General features: G+C 44.3%; 1 protein-coding gene across 1 annotated transcript; it reads left to right on the forward strand.

Moving 5' to 3' along the window:
• The first annotated feature begins 4,620 nt into the window (after positions 1-4,620).
• On the forward strand, positions 4,621-16,042 carry LOC136653018 (vomeronasal type-2 receptor 26-like). The gene is made up of 7 exons (XM_066629944.1): positions 4,621-4,626; positions 4,723-4,886; positions 5,342-5,633; positions 9,375-10,208; positions 10,832-11,020; positions 12,907-13,033; positions 15,138-16,042. The coding sequence occupies exons 1-7, from the start codon at positions 4,621-4,623 to the stop codon at positions 16,040-16,042; spliced, it is 2,517 nt and encodes an 838-aa protein (XP_066486041.1).
• Positions 16,043-19,405: the final 3,363 nt, after the last annotated feature.

Here is a 19,405-nt window from a genome sequence, read left to right on the forward strand (position 1 = left end):
CCTGCAGTTGAGTGTCACTCACGGAGGTCTCCTCAAAGTAAGGGAATATTTTTTCCCTTACCTCGGAGCTGCATTGCTCTTAGGTTAGTGCTGGAAAGCACTGACATAAGGGGTTAGGATTGCACCCTTAAAGTAAGGCACCCAGATTTAGGCTACAATTCCATTGCACTCAGTGGAAACAACATGTCTGTCTATATAGATAGATGCACAGGCTGACACACAGTTGACGGTTAGAAGAGTGGCAGCATGTGAGATGAGCCACTAAGTGTATATCATCAGAAACCTTGTAATTATTGGCCATCATCAGTCAAGCTTGTTACTTTAAAACATTGTTGGTTCCTTCTCTCCCACAATCTGATGGACCACTCCTGGGTTTCTTTTTCTGCCTACATGTAACAACAGCTGCAGTGCTTTCATTTCAGTCTGCCCCAAGATGGATCATGGTCTGGTCTTAAATTCCTGCGAATAACATCATCTGAATGATCCGATAACATGGGTTTGCTGTAGCTCATATGAATTAAACAAAACAAAACAAAAAACCTGAATCATTAAATACATCATCCTGCCCCAGGACTTCCACACAGCAACTATGTCAAGCTGCAAAGCAGATCTGTCATTCAGTCAAAGCCCTCTTAGAACATTATAAGTCCAGCCTTTGGGGATGAAACACAACTTTCTTCTAATACCAAAATCAGATTTTTTTTTCAACCATTCACTTTTTAAAAACCTGGAACGTGATCTTTCCCAGGACAGATAAGGTGCAGAAGCAGAAGCAGCGGGGCCAAACACATGGCCAAAAGAAATCTAGTTTCCACTCATCCCCCAGGAAAGGTTTTGGTGGAAGCCTCAGCTCCTAAGATCAATCAGCAGGAATTCAGCGTTCTAAAAATACAATGAATGCCTCAGTCCTAGGCAACTTTCAGTGCCAATGCAGCCCTACCATTAGGGTGTGCACTGCACTCTGTTATGCAGAGGCCTCCTCTGAGTAAGGCAATGTTTGTTCACTTACCTCAGAGCTGCATTTCGGTTGCATCGGCATTGAAAAAGTGGTTAGGATTGGGCTCTTACACCATATTTCTATAGAAAATGATCTGCAAGTAAACCTCAACACAGTAGGACATACTTCTGTTTTGAGTCAACATGTCCTCTTAGCTGATTCATCATTGCATGGAGCCTGTTGCCCCTCAGTCACTTCTTGTAAAGCAGTGGCTGGACAGAATACTGTGTGTATGTATGGTGTGCCTTGTCAATTGTCAAAAACCTGATGGAGTGCCTTGACAATTTTAGTGCCTTGTCAGTGTGCCATGAGATGTAAAAGATTGAAAATTGCTGCAGTAGAGAGTCTGATGTGTTAGGAGAGAGCATAGCTTTTACATCAAAGGTGAAATCCTTTCTTCCCCCTCAATTCCTTAAAAACGGGAGGGGGGACGGACCCATAAAGCATCACCCTTCCCTGGATTGATGACTGAAGAAGCAGCAGCAATTTCATTCAAATAGTCCAAGAGAAGAAGAAATAAAATTCCTGATTTCCATCCACCAGTCATGAAGGGATGGAATGGGAGGCTGGCTCAGTCCACCCCTCTGCTCCGGATACAAGTCAATAAGAATTGTATCCTTTTTCCGAACATGGCTAAATGTGTGCAATTGCTTCTGTATGTGTAGATCCTCAGCGGCAATGTTTCTATAATTCTTTCTGTGCTACCAATTGAAAGTGACATTGAACGAAATGTGATCACTTCCTGAATCATAACAATAAAAACAGAGATTTTCCATCTGCCCAAAGTTGGCATGAGCAGATGGAGATGATGGAATGTCCTAAAGATGGTGTCTCCTACATTTGCAGGAAACTGGGCTGGGGGCTCGGGGGGGGGGAAGAGAATTAACCTTTCATCTGGAGTTAACACTAGTGAGATAAGCAATTATGAGCAACAATCCCCTTTTATATAAGTGTACCATGACTATGTGGTGCTTGAGACTTGTGGAATCAGCTTTTGTGTCAAGTAGAATCAAAATAAGCTTGGACTGACTTTAATGGTTGAGAGTATGGAAGGATACACAATACAGTATTAAGAGAAGCTTATGGAAGGAGGCAAGGAAGCATAGACCAACAGACAGATGAGAATGTGGAAAACGTAGAAAAGATTTACTTACATTTTTGCAACTGGTGTATCTTAACAGTATTTGAATCTCTGGTTCCAGAAGCCTTCAGGAGATTATCAATCAGCATCATATGCCAGGCTTTTCTGTTCTTTGAAAATTGGCACTATTTGTGTGGTTCTTTCTATCTCTTTTTTTTTTTTCATTTACCTTTATTGGCATATGGGTTCTTTCTATTCTCATGGGAATTAAAAGGTTTTCTGCATGTGAAGGAGATTTTATTAATATCTCCTGGGGCACCTTCAGGCCCTTGTCCCAGGAGTCCAGCTACACAATTATGGGTGGTTGTTGAGAGTTTTTATCTTCTGAGTGTGATTTTTTTTCTTTTCCTAAAGAAATCAGTGAGAAAAATAATAATCATGGGTGGTAAATCTGTCATGCTATAAGTCCCCCCCCCTTCTGAGTTGGATGCAGCCAGGGTGACCAGATGTCATAACTGCTGAAAAAGGACAAGGCACCCCAAAATGTAGGACATCCAAGAAAAATGTAGGATAGGACTAAATAAAAGCTAAAAACCCTTGTATATTGATTTCAGGCATAATCCTAACCCCTTATATCAGTGCTTACCAGCACTGGCATAGCCGTGCCAATTGGACATGTACTGCATCCTGCAGTTGGGTGTCACTCATAGAGGCCTCTTCAAAGTAAGGGAATGTTTGTTCCCTTACCACAGAACGGCATTGCCCTTATGTCAGTGCTAGAACACGGAGTAGAACACGGTGATAGAGCCTTCGTTACATTCCACAATGATCTGCCCAGTCTGGGAGTGCATGTCAACATTTGGAAATGGAGGCAAGGTTGCCAGCCAGAGCGGGATACTCCAACCACGCCACTGAGGCTACAACAATGTATTCTTCCAGTCAAGGGAATGCAAGGCCCTTTGCTTTCCACCACTGTGATCAAGGAACAATGATTCAGCCTACAATCCACATGAGCAAGAGCCATTTTTCAGGAGTATGGTGATCCAGCACCACACACGATAAATGTTCGTATCCTCACAGACATGCAATGTGAGTCAGCTTTTCTTATTCAAGCTTCGTGAATAAGGTTTTCACTGAAGAAAAAGATTTGGATTTTGAGAAATTTAAGAACCAACTCACACATTATGCTCAATGCAAACATAGAACAGTTGTGTGTGTGTGTGTGTGTGTGTGTGTGTGTTTTGTTGGGTTTGTTTAAATGGTGGGGGAAATCTGAAATGGAACAGAACTGTGGAAAATGGGCTAGGAGATTTGGAGAGAATAGTTCCCACCTTGGTTCTGCTTCCAATCATGCCCTCAATGCCAATGGAGCCAATTAAAGCTTTGACTATATTTAGAGCAGTGGTTCCCAAAGTGCACCTTAGTAGGAGTGAATCTCGTAAGTGGGTGGAAGAATTTCAGCAACGCAATCCCCAGGATAGCACTGCTGCTGGGAAAAGGGGGGTTCATGGTTTACCTGAAGCCAGCAGTATGGTCAGGGTGGTGCAGGGAGCCGCACAGACACCTCCACAGGGCTCTCCAAGACTGGAAAATTAAAAATCACCATGATTGGAAGTCACTTCCAGTTTCATGATCGGAAATTGGAAGTGGCTTCTGATAACGTTTTATAAAAGTTTTCCAGGCTTGGGGAGCCCTGTGGAGGTGTCACTGCGCCTCCCAGACCCCATTGCTGCCTTCAGGTAAGCCAGAAATGCCCCCTCTTTCCCCAGCAGCTGTGCTATCCTGGGGATCACATTGCTACAATCCCCCTGCCCCAGTCCCTTAAGGGGCCAGAACTAAGTGCTTCCCTGGTTGGTTTGGGAACCACTGATTTAGAGGGTGAGAACTTAAGCCAAACTATGGTGAAAACAAACTCCTAAGAAATACCCCTACAGCTCCCTGCTGCATACCTGCTTTGTTTTATGCCCCTGTCTGTTTTTCCACTGGGTCACATTCTGAATTTAGAGTAATGTGATTTGGCCTTTAGGGTGAAACTAGATGAGATGCTGTAGCACTTCTTTGATAGGTTTGTCTGAGCTATACAAACTGAGTTGGGGGGGGCAATACGGATTGAGATGATGACAAAGCACTCTGCCACCTGTCATGATCCCAATTCAGATCAACCCCCACTCTTTGTCTCATTCTGTCCTCAAAAACATGTATGTTTTTCATGTGGTATAGAGAATCTTGACCATCAGGGAGCTATTTACGTACTCCGTAATTATCCAAACCACTGTTATTTTTCTCCTTATACAGTCAGTGACAACAAACTAATCTGCATGAAAAATGTAGGTGGTTTTACTCTGAACTGCCACATAGTACTGAATTGCTGCTCCATGGAGATGCAGAGATTCATCAGGCATCTCCCCAGTTGTTCATCACATAGACCAGAGTCTTTGAGCTGAATCCCTCCGAACACAGCTCTGTTTCTGTGTTGCTCCTGAGTGACATTCTTGCAAGGATCCTACCAGAGAGGTAATTCAAGTAGGAAGCGGAGTTCAGGATGCAGGTGAGCAGCTGTGACTTGCTCATGAGTAGGTTTAGGCTTGCATTTGCAGTCCAGTGGTTGTTCCTGCTCCTGTGGTTTCTCCTTCTCCCTTCTCAGGCCTGCTGGGAAGTTATTACTGAATGTAGTTTTGAAAGACGCCATGAAAAGAATCTGTATAGGCCAGGAGATACTGTCATTGCTGGGGTCCTGTCTCTTATACGTCCTCTAAAGAATGCAGTCAACTTTCAGAAACTTCCAAATATGGAGGTACAAAGTTTTATGTAAGTTGTTTATTGTTTGGTACCCATTATGCTGGGGGATGAACACCTATGACACCTTTGTTGAAAGAATTGTCACACACAAATCTACCCTGGATCTACTGTTCAGATGGCAAAGGAATGTACCCAATTGCATGTGCGATAAGGCAATGTCATGTCTGTTATTGGTGGACTCACTATAGAATATGGTATCCAAATGTCCTCCACCTTGACACACCCCAGATGTGCAAGCAAAGGTGTAGTACTTCCAATCTCTCCCTTTTCTCCTTCTCAAATGAACATGTTCACTAAACATGCAGAGTAAAGATTCATTTGCCTCTACCTTGTCACTCTTTTTTCCTTTGCCTGCTTTTTCATTTTGTTGGGGGAGGTCTTCTGTGCACTAGTACATGTGGTAATAGTGACAACGTACTAGACATTCTCTGGATATCTAAGTCTCAGTTTTGATCTCGTTGCAGGCTAGAGCCTAAAGATTATCAGCATGTCCTGTCCTTCATGTTTGCCATTCAGGAGATCAATGGGAATCCCCATCTCCTGCCCAACGTCACCTTGGGGATGAACATCTATGACAACCTTTTTGATGGAATGATCACATATGAGTCAATCATGGATCTACTCTTCAAACTGCAAAGGAATGTACCCAACTACAAGTGTGATAATCAAGAGAATGTCTTGTCTGTCATTGGTGGACTCACTGTAGAATATATCATCCAAATGTACTCCATCTTGAGCCTCTACAAGATCCCCCAGGTATATTAACATGTATTTAGGCAGGGCTGAAGAACTGCTGCTGTTCATTTATCATTTTCATTCTCCTTATGTCTGGTCAGGGGAGCATGAGGGTTTTGCCAGGTTGGGCATTGACCAAGACCTCACGACGATCAGAAGGCCCATGTTGAAGGGCAGTTCCTGAAGCAATGGCAATGGTAATTTTCAAAATGCCAGTAGTGGGTTGGGGGATGCCAGTGTGAGGATTTTGCTCCACAAGCCCCAGCAACCAGGTACTGATACTGTGTCCCTTAGCTGAACTTGTTAAGGTACAGATGTGCCCCGGACTCAGCAGGGGATCTGTTCCAGAACCCCCCCCCCATGGATACCTGGGATTCACAGATATAGCAGAAAGCCCCCACCCCATGGAAGCTCCACTGCATGCCCTTTACACCTTTCAAACACTTACTAGGGAGAAAATCAAGTCGATTTTCAGTCCAGTAATTTTTTTAAATAATGTAATGGGCACACTGGAAGGCACATGGGGGGTGGGGACCATTAAATGTTCCCCCCGTGCACCATTAAACTATTTTAAAAACTGACTGAACGCATGTTCTTGCTTAAATGTCTCTTGAGACTTTTTGGCGAGGCCTGAAGACCCTTCTGTTTAAACAAGCCTTCTGAGTTCTCGGCCTTTTTAATATCTTTTCAACAACTTTTAATATTTTTTACAGACCTGATTCTTTTGTGATTTGCTGCTCTATGCTCTCTTTGCCTGACTATTTTTTATCTGACTGCTGTTTTTATGATATGTGTTAATATGCTTTTATCTATTTAAAATTATGTTTTTAATCTGTTTTAACCTGTTGTAAGCCGCCTTGAGTCCCTTCGGGGAGAAAGGTGGGGTAAAAATAAAGTTGTTGTTGTTGTTGTTATTGTTGTTGTTGTTGTTGTTGTTGTTGTTGTTGTTATTATTAAATGTGCTTGCTTTGCAGCCAGCAGGAAGGAAGGAACTGCAGTGAAGTCTATCGATTGACCTCACTGGTGTTCTCTTAGCGTATACAAAGCAGTTGAAATGGTTAAAGGGAACACCACTAAGGTCAGTAGAAAGACCTCACTGCAGTGCCTTCCTTCCTGCTGGCTGCCAATGCACCTGTTTAAGCAAGAATGTGCACCCGATAAGTTTTTGAAACTTTCTGCCCTCCCACCGCTTGTCCCCCACACCACAAGCAGGCACTGGGGCTTCCACAGAGGGCACTGTTTCCCAGCCACTGCCCCTCACTGTTTGCAGTGGTGACTAACCTGTTACACTGCACTCTTACACAGTTGCACTGCACTAACCTGCACTGTAACGGCACCACTGAGAGCTGTCATTGAGCCTAGAGCAAGACGCTTGATTGCCCCCTTCCTAAAATTTCCTACAAAGCAGATGTTACTACATTTTTAAAATAAGTTTTAAATTGAGAGTTTTAACTTATCATGAGCAAGATTTAATCTAAATGAAAACTTTTATCAGAATGTGATAATTTTTTTACTTTGAGTAGTGTTACTGCATGTCTTTTCTTCCACCTCAGCAAGGTCCTCATTTGCTTTTTCTTCTCACAATGCAAGGGCATTCAAGGACAGGCTTTCACTCTCTCCCTCAATGCTGTGAGGAACTTTTTTGGTTTCAGAACGCATTGGGGAAATAGAAGTGCATTGATAGTGCTTTAAAACTGTGGTGGAAATGCACCCCTGAATAAATGTGTTTTGTACTTTATGTCTAGTTATAGCCTAGTCCCTGGAAGCCCAGGCCTGACACTGGGATCCCCCCCCCCCCGGCCTCACACTGCGGTGCATCAAATTTTGCAATGGCCATAAGGTCCTGGGCCTTTTGTTTGGCCTGCAATGTGACAGGTCCATAGGATGGGCTATGAGTGGCTTTTCTGCCCAACCCTCCCACTTCCTTCATGCTGCCTTTCTTCACAGTTTACATCTTTCACAGCCCAATCCTGAGCTGCCCGGGGTGCCCAGGCTCGGCAGCACCGAGAAGGGCTGCCGCCAGATCCTGCGCCTCCCGAGCTACTGCGGGAAGCGCCTCGGGAGAAGGGGACTTTCATCCCCTTCCCCCAATTAAGGTAAGCAGACCCGCAATGGGACTACTCACTTTACTGCCAACAAAAAGGTCGGCGGTAAGATAAAGGCACTCGTGTAGGATTCCGCATCCTACACAAGCGCCTTGAATCCTGTGGAGCAGAGCTCCGTGGACCCGCCTTCCTCCCTCCCCCTTCACGACTCCTATCTGCCCCCCAGCACGTTTCACCCACCCTCTCTCAGCCCCCTGACGGCCTCCCCCTCCCCAGTATGCCTCCTCCCTGCCCCCGTCCCAGCTCCCACTTACCGTGCCATGGCTTGGCGGTCCCGAAGACAGCCAAGCCACGGAAACTGGGTGACTGCCCCGTGCTAGCCCAACACCGGCCTGGTGGCCTTACGAGCCGGGCCACCGAGCACAAGATTGGGCTCTCAGTCCGCTATGTATTCTAGATACTATGGATAAAAATGAGGAGTGGGGAACCTGAAAATTAAGAATTCTATATATTCTTTAAAAAGAAGCTGGAATGTTTTAAAAATTCATGACGTGAGTATTTTCTCAAAGCAAAGCTTTGGTCTGTAGCATCTACCATGAGTCACATGACATGATAACACCACTAACTAGTCATTGATTTAAATCATGCCTATTTTTTTTTGGATACAACTCATGGAGGGCAAGTGTTTTGTTTTTTAAAAATGGATATATGAACTACGGCAGTGAATAAAGCAACAGCTGAGTCAAGTACCATAGTTACTAACATTTTTAGGTGAGAATATCTTCAGTTAAACAGACACAGAGTTCATATTCAAATATAACCCAAAAACAAAAGTCTGCATCTTAACTTTGGAGGGAATCACATTGGTTTGGAGCAGGGGTGTCCTAAGTTTTTGGTAGGAGAGCCACATCATCTCTCTGACACTGTGTTGGGGCCAGGGGAAAAAAGCATTAATTTACATTTAAAATTTGAATATAAACATTTATATGTTAATATAAACATATATTAAAGATGAACTTATATGAATGAATGAAGGTCTTGCAATAGCTCAGGGCTTATAATAGGCCTTGCACAAAGCAAGGCTGGCCTTTCCTTTGCTGCCACAACTGCATCACAGATGTGAAACAGCAAGCAGTGGAAGGAGCCCTCATCCCACAGCTCATGTAAGGGGTCAAACAGTTGCCCTCATGCTGAGAGCAGTTGCCTTGGGCCAGTGTGGGCTCCAGCAAATCTCCGAAGGGCCAGAGGCTCATTGGATACTGGGGGTTCCCTGAGGGCCGCAAATGGCCCCAAGGCTGGGGTTTGGGCATCCCTGGTTTGGAGCAATGCAGTTAATTCTCAAAGCTCTAATGAGTAGAGGTGGGTGAAAACGGTTTTATTTTTTTGCAGATTTTAGTGTTTTCCAAAGTTAGAAATGCAGAAAGCGGTGTTATGTGTTTTTTATTCAAAATTTACATGATGAATTATAATCAACTTAAAAGTGTATTAGGAATGTGATATTGGTGGTATCGTGGCAGTAGATGCAGTCATTACCCATGCACCCCCCATTAAATAATAAATAAAAACCAAATAAGGAGGGTTTTTTTTTTTTTTTTTTGCAGATTTCTCTCTCTGTGTGTGTTGCAAAAATGAGGTGCAGAAAGCAATATTATGTATTTTTATTTTGCTCTCCCTCTTTTCACCCACCTCTACTAATGAGTCATATTTTCCCTATTAGCTCACCTATGGTGCATATGAAACTCCACCCACTGGACACCATTTCCCCTCTGTGTACTGGAATGCACCAAGGGAAGGGACTCTCCACACAGGGATAGTCCAGCTACTTCTGCATTTCAAATGGACCTGGATCGGCCTCATTGTGTCAGGTGATGAGAGCGGAGAAAGCTTTCTGAAGATCCTGACCCCTTTGTTTGCTCAGAATAGCATTTGTGTTGCCTTCCAGGAAAGGACTGGTGGACACAGGAATGCTAATATGGATCGTTACTTTGACAGTATCCGTAAAGTACACTCAACACTTCTATCGACTGAAGTCAGTGTGGTTATTGTCAGTGGGAATGCTCAGTCTCTGCATGTTTTGGCAATGGCTTTATATTATGCTGAATTAATACAGAGGCACCACATAGGGAAGGTTTGGATCACACCCCCTCAATGGGATTTTATCACCGAATTTGAAGCTAAGGGTTTCTGTACAGAAACTTTCCATGGCACATTGTCTTTCTCAGATTCCACAGAAGTCGTGCCAGGATTCAAGGACTTCCTCCAGAACTTAAAGCTTGATAAATCCCTGTCACGTTTCCTTTGTTTTTTCTTGCAATACGCTTTCAAATGTTGCCTTAATAAAAAAATAAAAGTTTGTGAACGCTGTACAGGAGAGGAGAAGCTGGAGAATTTGCCTGGGTCTCGGTTTGAGATGGAGATGAGTGGTCAGAGCTACCATATTTACAATGCTCTCTATGCTGTAGCACATGCTTTGCATGCCATAGGTGCATCCAGGAAAAGTGCAGTGCCCGACAGAAGCAAATACAAGCATTTGAATATTGAACCCTGGCAGGTACATTTCTAATATTATTGAATGACTTATAGGGCAATCTTGAGCATTTATCTGGGAGAAAGCTGCTACTGGGGTCAGTGAGATGCATTTCTGAAGAATGGTGCTTAGAAGTTCCTTGTTGTTGCGGATGAAATCATGTCCCCAGTCTCTAAAGCACATGAAACAGCTGCTATGTGGAAGTTAAGCACATTTGCAGTTGTGACGTTACCTCTTAGAAACTCCATCTATGCCACCTTGAGCTCCATAATAGGGAAGAAAAGGTAGGATATAAATGTCTGATGGCTGAAACCACATACAGAAACTTTCCATTGTACGTTGAAAACACGGTACATTGAAGCTGTGTGAAACCACATAGTGAAGCTGTTACCATGAATCTAGTGGAAAACCAGGAAAAGGTCAGGAACCTAAGAACAGAGAACCAAATAAAAAGAGTTGCACAGTTTTGGAAATATTAGGTGATGATAAAGTGAGAAGGAAGATGAGCAAAAATTGCCAAACTGATTTTCATAAACTTCATGTCTAAAGTATATTTTGGAGGAAAGAAGTGCACTCAGTGGCAATGGACACACTGAGAGAAAGGTCTATAGTATAAATTGTTATACATCTATTCCCTCCCAACCTAGCTGCACTCTCTCCTGAAAGACATCCACTTTAACAATGGTGCTGGGCATGAAGTTTGGTTTGCCAATGAGAAATTATCGTCTGGACTCAATATCATCAACTGGGTGACTTTCCCCAATCAGTCCTTTCTTAAGGTCCGAATTGGAATGATTTCTCCAAGTCAGGAGTTCAGCATCACTGATGATACCACTGTATGGAACAGCAAATTTAAGCAGGTGGAAATAAAACTAATTACTTAATGCACAGTGCTATCTGGGAGGCGGGGGGGGCATATCAGTGAATTCACTTATCTGAGGATTGAGTATCTATCTCCCCCACGCCCACATCCCCCAGGCCTCCCAATTCCTTATAAGGCATTAAAAATTATCTCTTCCAGTTTCACACAGAAACCAGAAGCCACATTTTTTTTAACTGTCGGGCTCGGTCTGACAGTTGTGGCTGTGGATGGACATCTGCGGACTCTGCTGGGCTCAGAGGACACTCCAGAGGCAAGGGGAGCTCCATGTCCCTCAGCTCCAGAAGGTGGGGGGCATTCCATGGTATCTGCAGTTTCGGTTAACCATAGGGGGTTCTGGAACGGAACCTTGCAGATACCAGTGCACATCTGTACATGTTTACTTGGGAATATATTCTCACTATGTTCAGTCGTGCTTAATTTCATGTAAAAATATCGAATTGCAACCTTAAACTTGCAAGGGCTACTGTCTAGGTGTTGTCGTATCACTGTTTGAGTGTCTTCTGTTCATTGTCTGACTACCCTTATCCCCTATAGCTGGCATTATATGGGGTAATTTGAGTCCTCTCACAGCACAGGACTAGGTAGTAACCTTGGTCAACAGACAGTTTTCATTGAAAGGGACATAGAATGGAATTGAAGGTAATGAACAGCCCAATCCTAACTAAATCCTCCCCTTGCCAATGCAGCCGTGCCAATGGAGCGCATGTGCTGTATGATGGGGGGGGGGAGTCCAGAGACCTCCACGAAGTAATGGAACTTTCATTCCTTTACCCCAGGGCAAACATCTGCTGTACCATTGGGTATCCTCAGACCTGCACCACCTATTTCGTTGGTGCAAGTCCAAGGAGAGTACAGGAGAGAAGGGGATACAGATTGGGGTTAGGATTCCAGTGCATCAGTGCTGTTGGGACCCACCCCTATTCCTGCACCTCCCTGCCCCCTCCCTGCCCAGAAACTTTCCCATTCCTCCCCCTCCTGTTCCATTCTGCCCACTGCCCACCCCACTGCCAGCTTCCCTTCACTGCCAGAGGTCAACAGTAATGCCCCCCAAAAGAAGTATAGACCTTACAATAAATAAATACAAATAAGAGTTCTAAGATAGCATCCAGACAATAAAAGCTTGAAGTTTCTCCAGAAAGAATAGATATATCATGAAATGGTAGCAACTGGATAAAGACTTAGATCAAAAGAATTATGTACAGAAGAATAAAATATTTTAACATGAGTGTAAAACAGGGATTCTCAATCGGTGGTACGCATCCCACCAGTGGTACACTGGGCTGTGTTGGGTGGTACGCGCAGCACCATAATGGGAACTTCAAATGGTGGTAGGCGGCTCAGCCTACTTCAGCTGGAGGTAGAGCTCCAGCACACTGTTTTCACGTGCTTGAAAAAGCCCTCCCATCCATCCTGATCCTCTTACTGCCATTGGAAGCTCTTGTTGCGGTCTCCAAACCCAGAAGTAACGGGCAATGTTGTCATCTGATGGTACTTCTGCAGAGAGCGTTGGAGCAAGTGTTACGTCTGGGGAGCAGCACTGAGTAACACTGGTCTAAAACATGGACAAGCACGGTCAGAAGATTTGTCATAGTGCAGGATCAAAATATATTGGGGTTGCATTGCATGATATGATGTCAGATCCAGAAAGATCTCCCATTTGCACAAGCTCATTGTCATTTCCTTTTGCAGCCAACTAAAGTTTATACTTTACATTGTGATCTTCCTTTTTCACAATGTTTGCTTGCTTACAGTCACACATTTCCTTAATATTAAATAGGATGACTGTAACAATCAGAATCAAAGGTTTGCTTCAACCTGTCTGCTCCTTTTTATTGTTAGATGCTGCCCCGTTCAACGTGTGTTGAGAGCTGCCATGTTGGACATAGCAGGACAGTTCAAGAGGGGAAACCTGTTTGTTGCTATGACTGTACTCCATGCCCAGAAGGCACAATTTCTAATCAAATCGGTGAGTAAGGCTGCACAGATGTGTCTGGAGATATTTTTAAATATTTATTTACTCTTCACTTGATATTACTTTTTTCTATACACAGAACACTTGAACCAATTATGGGAAATAATCTTTAAGAGAGTCAATACTTCAGAAGGATGTTTTTGAAATCAACATGCCATATTTCTATTTAGCTGACATATGGAATTATATATTTCATTGGGCAAATGGCCAAATGTTATCCTTGGCTGGCCTACAGGGTGCGTCCACTGCGCCATTGTCCTTAGCAGGCCTACTTTGATCTATGCCAGGCTATTTGGCTTCAAGTGGGCCCGAGGGAGCATGTCATGGCCAAAAGAGGGCATAAGATATATGTGGCACTGCTACTGTAGGTATCTGCCCTTAGCCCAGCCTCAGAATGTCCTGGCTCAGCTCTGATCCCCATCAATATCCTCCCCAGCATGCCCCAGAACCAACCCTGAGCAATGTACTGGCTTTGATGTGGGCAATCCATTGGTGCATGCCCAGGGCTGCCAGCCATTCACACTGGTGGCCCTGGCCCATGTGCTTATGAAGACTGAGCCATAAATCACAATTTCAAATGTCAGTTTCCTTTCGGGGATGCTAACCCAGTCCCATTGGGCCATTACACTGCCGGGATACGTGCTACGGTAGAGTGATGTACTTTCTGGTTATTGCAAACACCACACACTGGAGGGCAAGGCCTGGCTAGGTCCATGCAGCAACAGCCTAGGTGTGCCTACTGCCTGAGGTTAGGCTGCACAGGAGGTGAGAGGGAGGCAGGGAGGGGTTGGAATAGGGCAGGGGGAGGGAAGAATGGGAAGGTGACACGGAGGGGAGGAGGGCGGATTGCAGCTGGAAAAGGGGTTGATTCAGTGGCAGTCAAATCCAAAACCTCTTCCCAGGGGCAATCTGCCTGCACTGGTCCATGTGGACTTGCAACAGCACTTGGTAGAGCCAAATAGACCAGGCAACTAGGCACAAGCATACCCCAGGGCAAGGAAACAAATGCCCCCTTATCCCACGCCAAGTGTCCCCTCCCCACAGGAGGCTAAAACTCCCTCACGGGATGCAGCGGGCACAGCATTGACACTGCTGCTTCGCCATGCAGGGAGTTAAGATAGAATTGGGCTGTAAACTCACATGTGGGGTGCTGGCTTGAGGGGGACCCTCATATTAGCAAGAGGCAGCGGCAGGGCACTGCAGGTTCTGTCTCCCAGAGCAACGGCACAGCCACCAGGGCCTCAGCAAAGAGTGTGGGGGGAAGGGGGTTGCGCCAGCCAGGCCTGTCTCCCCCAGCTGCTAGGGCTTTTTAGCTCCTAGCCAGCCTTTGGTTCATGGGCAGGCTGGGTTCTGCTCCCTCCAGCTGCCTGCCCCAGAATGACTTAATCCTTGTCCCAGCTGAGCTTTAGGCTCATGACCAGCCCCTCCAGGCCCCGCCCCTTCCTCCATGGGAGGGTTAAAAGACTGACTGGCCTCTCCTAGCCCCTCTCCTCACTGCTTGTGAGAGCCAAAAGGCTGGAGCCTGGTGTTTCTCCTCCCTCCTCCCTCTCCTGGCTCTCCAGACCGGTACTCCACCTGCTGCTGGCTTTGGAGCCTGTCTCCTCCTTGCCTTGCAAGCCTGTTCCCTCCAGGTTTCCTCCAGGTAAGATAGGGGGACCCTGACATCATATAATCCTTAATGATGGAATACGTCCTTAAATAAATAAAAGAAGCATGTATAAATCAGTCAATTCAGCAGTGATGAATTCTGTGTAGGTTTGTGACCATTGCCAGTACTATATACATTTGAACTCCTCTTCCCCAGAGTTAGATACTATGCTATTTAATAAATTTTATTATCAGTCACCAAGCACCACATGAATGGAGCTCTAGCGTAGTATATTGCAGGTATTCATGCCCTGCCCTTCCTCTCCCCATCAGAAGGTAGTCAAGGTGGCTAACAGTGTTTCTTTCCCCCTGTTTAGTAGTAGAATCCAAACATTAAGGTGGGGATTATGCCTCTCTGGCAGCTTCACCTCTTCACAGGAGAGTTGGTGTTTCACTACAAGAGGAAAGGGCACTGTTCAGTTTCAAATGATATTCTGCTTGTCCCTTACAGATGCAATTCATTGCATCAGATGCCCAGAAGAGGACTATCCAAACAAGAAGCAAGACCAGTGCATTCCCAAAGACATCACCTTCCTTTCCTACCAAGAGCCATTAGGGATGATTTTGGTTTCCCTGGTTATTTTCTTTGCTGTGGTCACAAGCCTGGTGATACTAACCTTTAGGAAGAACTGGAACACTCCCATTGTCAAAGCCAACAACAGGCAGCTCACCTGTGTTCTTCTTGGCTCCATCCTGTTTTGCTACCTTTCTTCCCTGCTCTTCATTGGCAAGCCTGGGAAGGTTTCCTGCCTTCTCCGGCAATCAGCTTTTGGCATTATTTTCTCTGTGGCTGTTTCTTGTGTGTTGGCAAAAACCATCACAGTGGTCCTGGCCTTCATGGCCACTCAGCCAGATAACAGGATGAGGAAATGGCTAGGGAAAAAAGTGGCTCACTCCATTGTTCTTTCCTGCTGCCTTATTCAAATGGGTATTTGCATTGCATGGCTGTCAACCTCACCTCCATTTCCAGATGTTGACATGCACTCCCAGATTGGGCAGATCATTGTGCAATGTAATGAAGTTTCGATCACCATGTTTTACTCCGTACTGGGCTACATTGGCATCCTGGCTACTGTCAGTTTTATTGTTGCTTTCTTAGCCAGAAAACTGCCTGACACTTTCAATGAAGCCAAACTGATCACCTTCAGCATGTTGGTCTTTTGCAGTGTCTGGATCTCTTTTATTCCTGCCTACCTGAGCACCAAGGGGAAATATGTAGTGGCCGTGGAGGTCTTTGCCATCTTGGCCTCCAACACTGCATTGCTTGCCTGTATCTTTCTCCCCAAATGTTACATTATTGCCCTTGGAACCAAATACAACTCCAAGAAGCTGTTAACAGAAGGAAGAAAGCATTAAATTGAATTGGGAGTTTGTAGGTGTTGTATGATTTTTCTATATGTCAGTTGTGCACCAAACAGCGCACAACCATTTTAAAAAAAACATAACCTTAAAGGTATGCTTTGCAAGTTGCATGGTGGAACTATTTCAGAAGCAACAGTTGTATCTCATGTACTCCTATCCAGAGATAGTTTTGATAATAGATTATAGCAGTGGGTCAGTGGTCCCAAACTGGTGCGTTGCAACCTGATTTTTGGCCTGTGATGATCAGATAACTAATTGCCTCAAACCCTGAGTCTGTTCAAAAATCAGACTCTAACTGTAGCTGCTAATTACCCTGTAAAGCGCTCAGCTCTTGTAGTTTGTAAGCATGTTTAAATATAAGGAGATAAGTGTCTGAGGATCTTTTTTCCTAATTATTATTAATAATTAAAATATTATTTCTTACTAAATCTCCTTTTTCAAAGTCTGGTAAACCTAAGTGGGTCCCCAGAGAGGGTTATATTAAAAAGTGAGTCCCAGTGCTAAAAGGTTTGTGGAACCACTAGATTATAGAATTGGAACATAGAAGTCCAAATGTTGTAACCACAGGAATCACATTTGAAATTCCGTCACATAATACGAACCAGCAAAATGTTTCCAGAGCTGCATCAACTAACTTCATGGATGGCCCACTCCAGGTCATGGTATTGAATAGCATTGTCTCTTACGTCTCAATTCCCATCATGGGAGTTTGGGTGGCTCCTTTTCTTTGTTTCTGTTTTTTCTCTGAGAATGCCCTAACCTTGTCTTTAAACATTTGGATCCATGGTGATGAGAAGGGATGGGAAAACCCAGTGGGACTTGACTCAAGTTGAGTTGCCGAGTGACCCCCCCACAACTCGACTCAAAATTGAGTCATAATGGGGGCACTGTCCGAGTTTCTGAATAACCCTTTAGTGACCCTGAGGGACAAGTCAAGTCACCCCCCCCCTTTAAAAAAAAACCTAAAGCAGAAAAACAGGGCTGCTGCAAGGGAGTGAGAGTGTGTGTGTGTTGGAGCTCTCTTTGAACATTCCCCTGTCATCCACGCCCATCTGTAAACAGGACAAAAGGAATGGTAGGAAGTGAATGAGAGCTGGGACAGAAGCAGCGAGACGGAGGAGGTTCACAAGCAGCAGCTGGGAGGCTTACCTGGATGACCTAATCCTTGGCAGCCCTACTGACAATTAGTCCCATTTGCGCCAGCCATTCAATGAGGATTGCTCCTCCTCTGCTCCTCCTCCAGCATTCCCTCAGACAATGGAAATATAAGAATGCCCAGCTTCGTCCAATGATCATCCATTCCTTCCTTCCTATCAGAGATGGGAAAATAGAGTCCCTCCTCCCCCTCCTGCTTGCATTAACCCTTTCCTGGCTCCCAGCTGGAACTCTCTGCTGCACGCCCATTGGAATGCTTGCCCTACAAGGTTTTCCACGCAGCAAAAACAGTAGGAAAGCACCCCCAGACACAGACCGACTCGAGTCAGCAAGTGTGGGGACAAGTGTCGAGTCAGGGGGCCTCAGACCCAAGTTTTTTCAGTCTTCCATACACATGACTCACAAGTTGTGGAGTCAGCAAAAATCACGCATTTTTGCTACTCAGGTCGAGTCACTGACTCAAGTTCCCAACACTGGTGATGAGGAAGAGAACTTTCTTCAGTCACATAAATCGACAAAGGAAGCAGCATAACTATTAAAGGATAAATCTTCGGAGATCCTTGGAAGATGAAGCCAAGGGGGGATTTGGTCATCCATAAACCAGTTCATATGTTGGACTAGTGCAGAATTACTGGGGCCAATTCTAGTATTAAGGTCCCCTATTATTATCAGCAAAGCAGAAGGAAAAGCTTTTAAATTTTCTTCTATACGTTTTTCAAGAGATTCCCATAGATTGGAAGGAGTAATAGCAGCAGGGGGGATATACACATTAAACAGCAAAATCTTAAAAAAAATTATCTGTAAAAGAAAAATTTGACAATACAAAGATTGAATTGGTATATGAGAAAAGGAAAAAGGTGATGATAACTTTACAAGACAACAAAGTCCAACACGTGGACGTCCCAAAATATTATTTTTGAAAGCGGGTAAATGGTAGGGAGTATAACCAGGAATGGACGGGGAAGACAAAGACCATGTCTCCTGAAATAAAATTACATCAAAAGTTTTCAGAAAATTGATGAAGTCTTTATCTGAAGCTTTTCTGGACTACCCCGAAATGTTCCATGAAATTATAGTAATAGTCATAACGTTATGCAAGGAAGGAGAACAACAATCAGTTAGTCAACGGGGAGAGGGGAAAGCAGAATGACTTTTAGGGGAAGCTTGAGGATCGTGTGAAACCTCTAGCTGAGTTATAATTGAGTTAGGAGGGGTGATCTGAGTATCTAAAGGAGGGCCAGATGTAAATTTATTAATCTCATTGTTTTTTAACGTACTGGAACCAATAAAATCAAAATTTAAAGGCGGGGGATATTGAGAGGAAGCATCAATTAAACGAAAAGAGTCAGATAAAGAACTTTTCTTGATATTACAAGTAGGAAAAAGGGATGTATGTGAAAGGGGCATCGGATTCAGGTTAGAAGAAGAGATAAAACATCATTTGGAATCAAAGCATCAGTAGAGATTTCTAAATTCGACATAATAGGCATTGGAGAAGGCTGGCTAAAACAAGGATCATCCGGTCCTACAGAAGAATTAAGCAACAGGTTTGTTTTGGAAAATGCAATTTCTGGTTTATCAGCCTCCAAAGGGCAAGAAAGGGGAAATAATTTGGAAGCAGACAAAGAGCAATCCAAAAGGGGTATAGTAGAGGAACCATTCTTTGCCGAACAGGGAGACTGTGCTGACGCAGGAACGTCCATATTTCCTCCTTGGAGAGAAATTTTAGATGGGACCAGTTTGGTTATGGAGGTATCACGAAAATAACGGTGGACAGATATACCTACTTCCTGGAGAAATCTGGAGGTGGCAAATAAGAGTCTCGGAATATATGAGGAACGAAATTCCAGGAGGAGACGAAGAGGGCGACGAACAGAAGGTAGATGGACTGAATTCCGTAAATCCACCTTAGAAACAGGAACATTCAGCAAGGAGGCTAAATGTCTTCTGGCCAAATGGATTGTAGACCAGGCTGGGTGTCTCCTGGGTGCACAGCTGCAGAAGCTTGATAAACCAGTTGGCTTGAACGTTCCAGCGAAGTTGCAGAGACAAACTTAGAGTGAGATGTTGAGGCTAAAGTAGAATGTCTCATCTCCAATGCAGATTGAGAAAAATTTTTGAAAAAAAGTTTGATAGCTTAGAAATCATTTGGTGTTGCTCCTTTAAAAGGCTCAATATATGGGAGATCTGAGAAAATATAGA

This window comes from Tiliqua scincoides, chromosome 5 (assembly GCF_035046505.1).
Source record: "Tiliqua scincoides isolate rTilSci1 chromosome 5, rTilSci1.hap2, whole genome shotgun sequence".
NCBI classification, from domain to species: Eukaryota; Metazoa; Chordata; class Lepidosauria; order Squamata; family Scincidae; genus Tiliqua; species Tiliqua scincoides.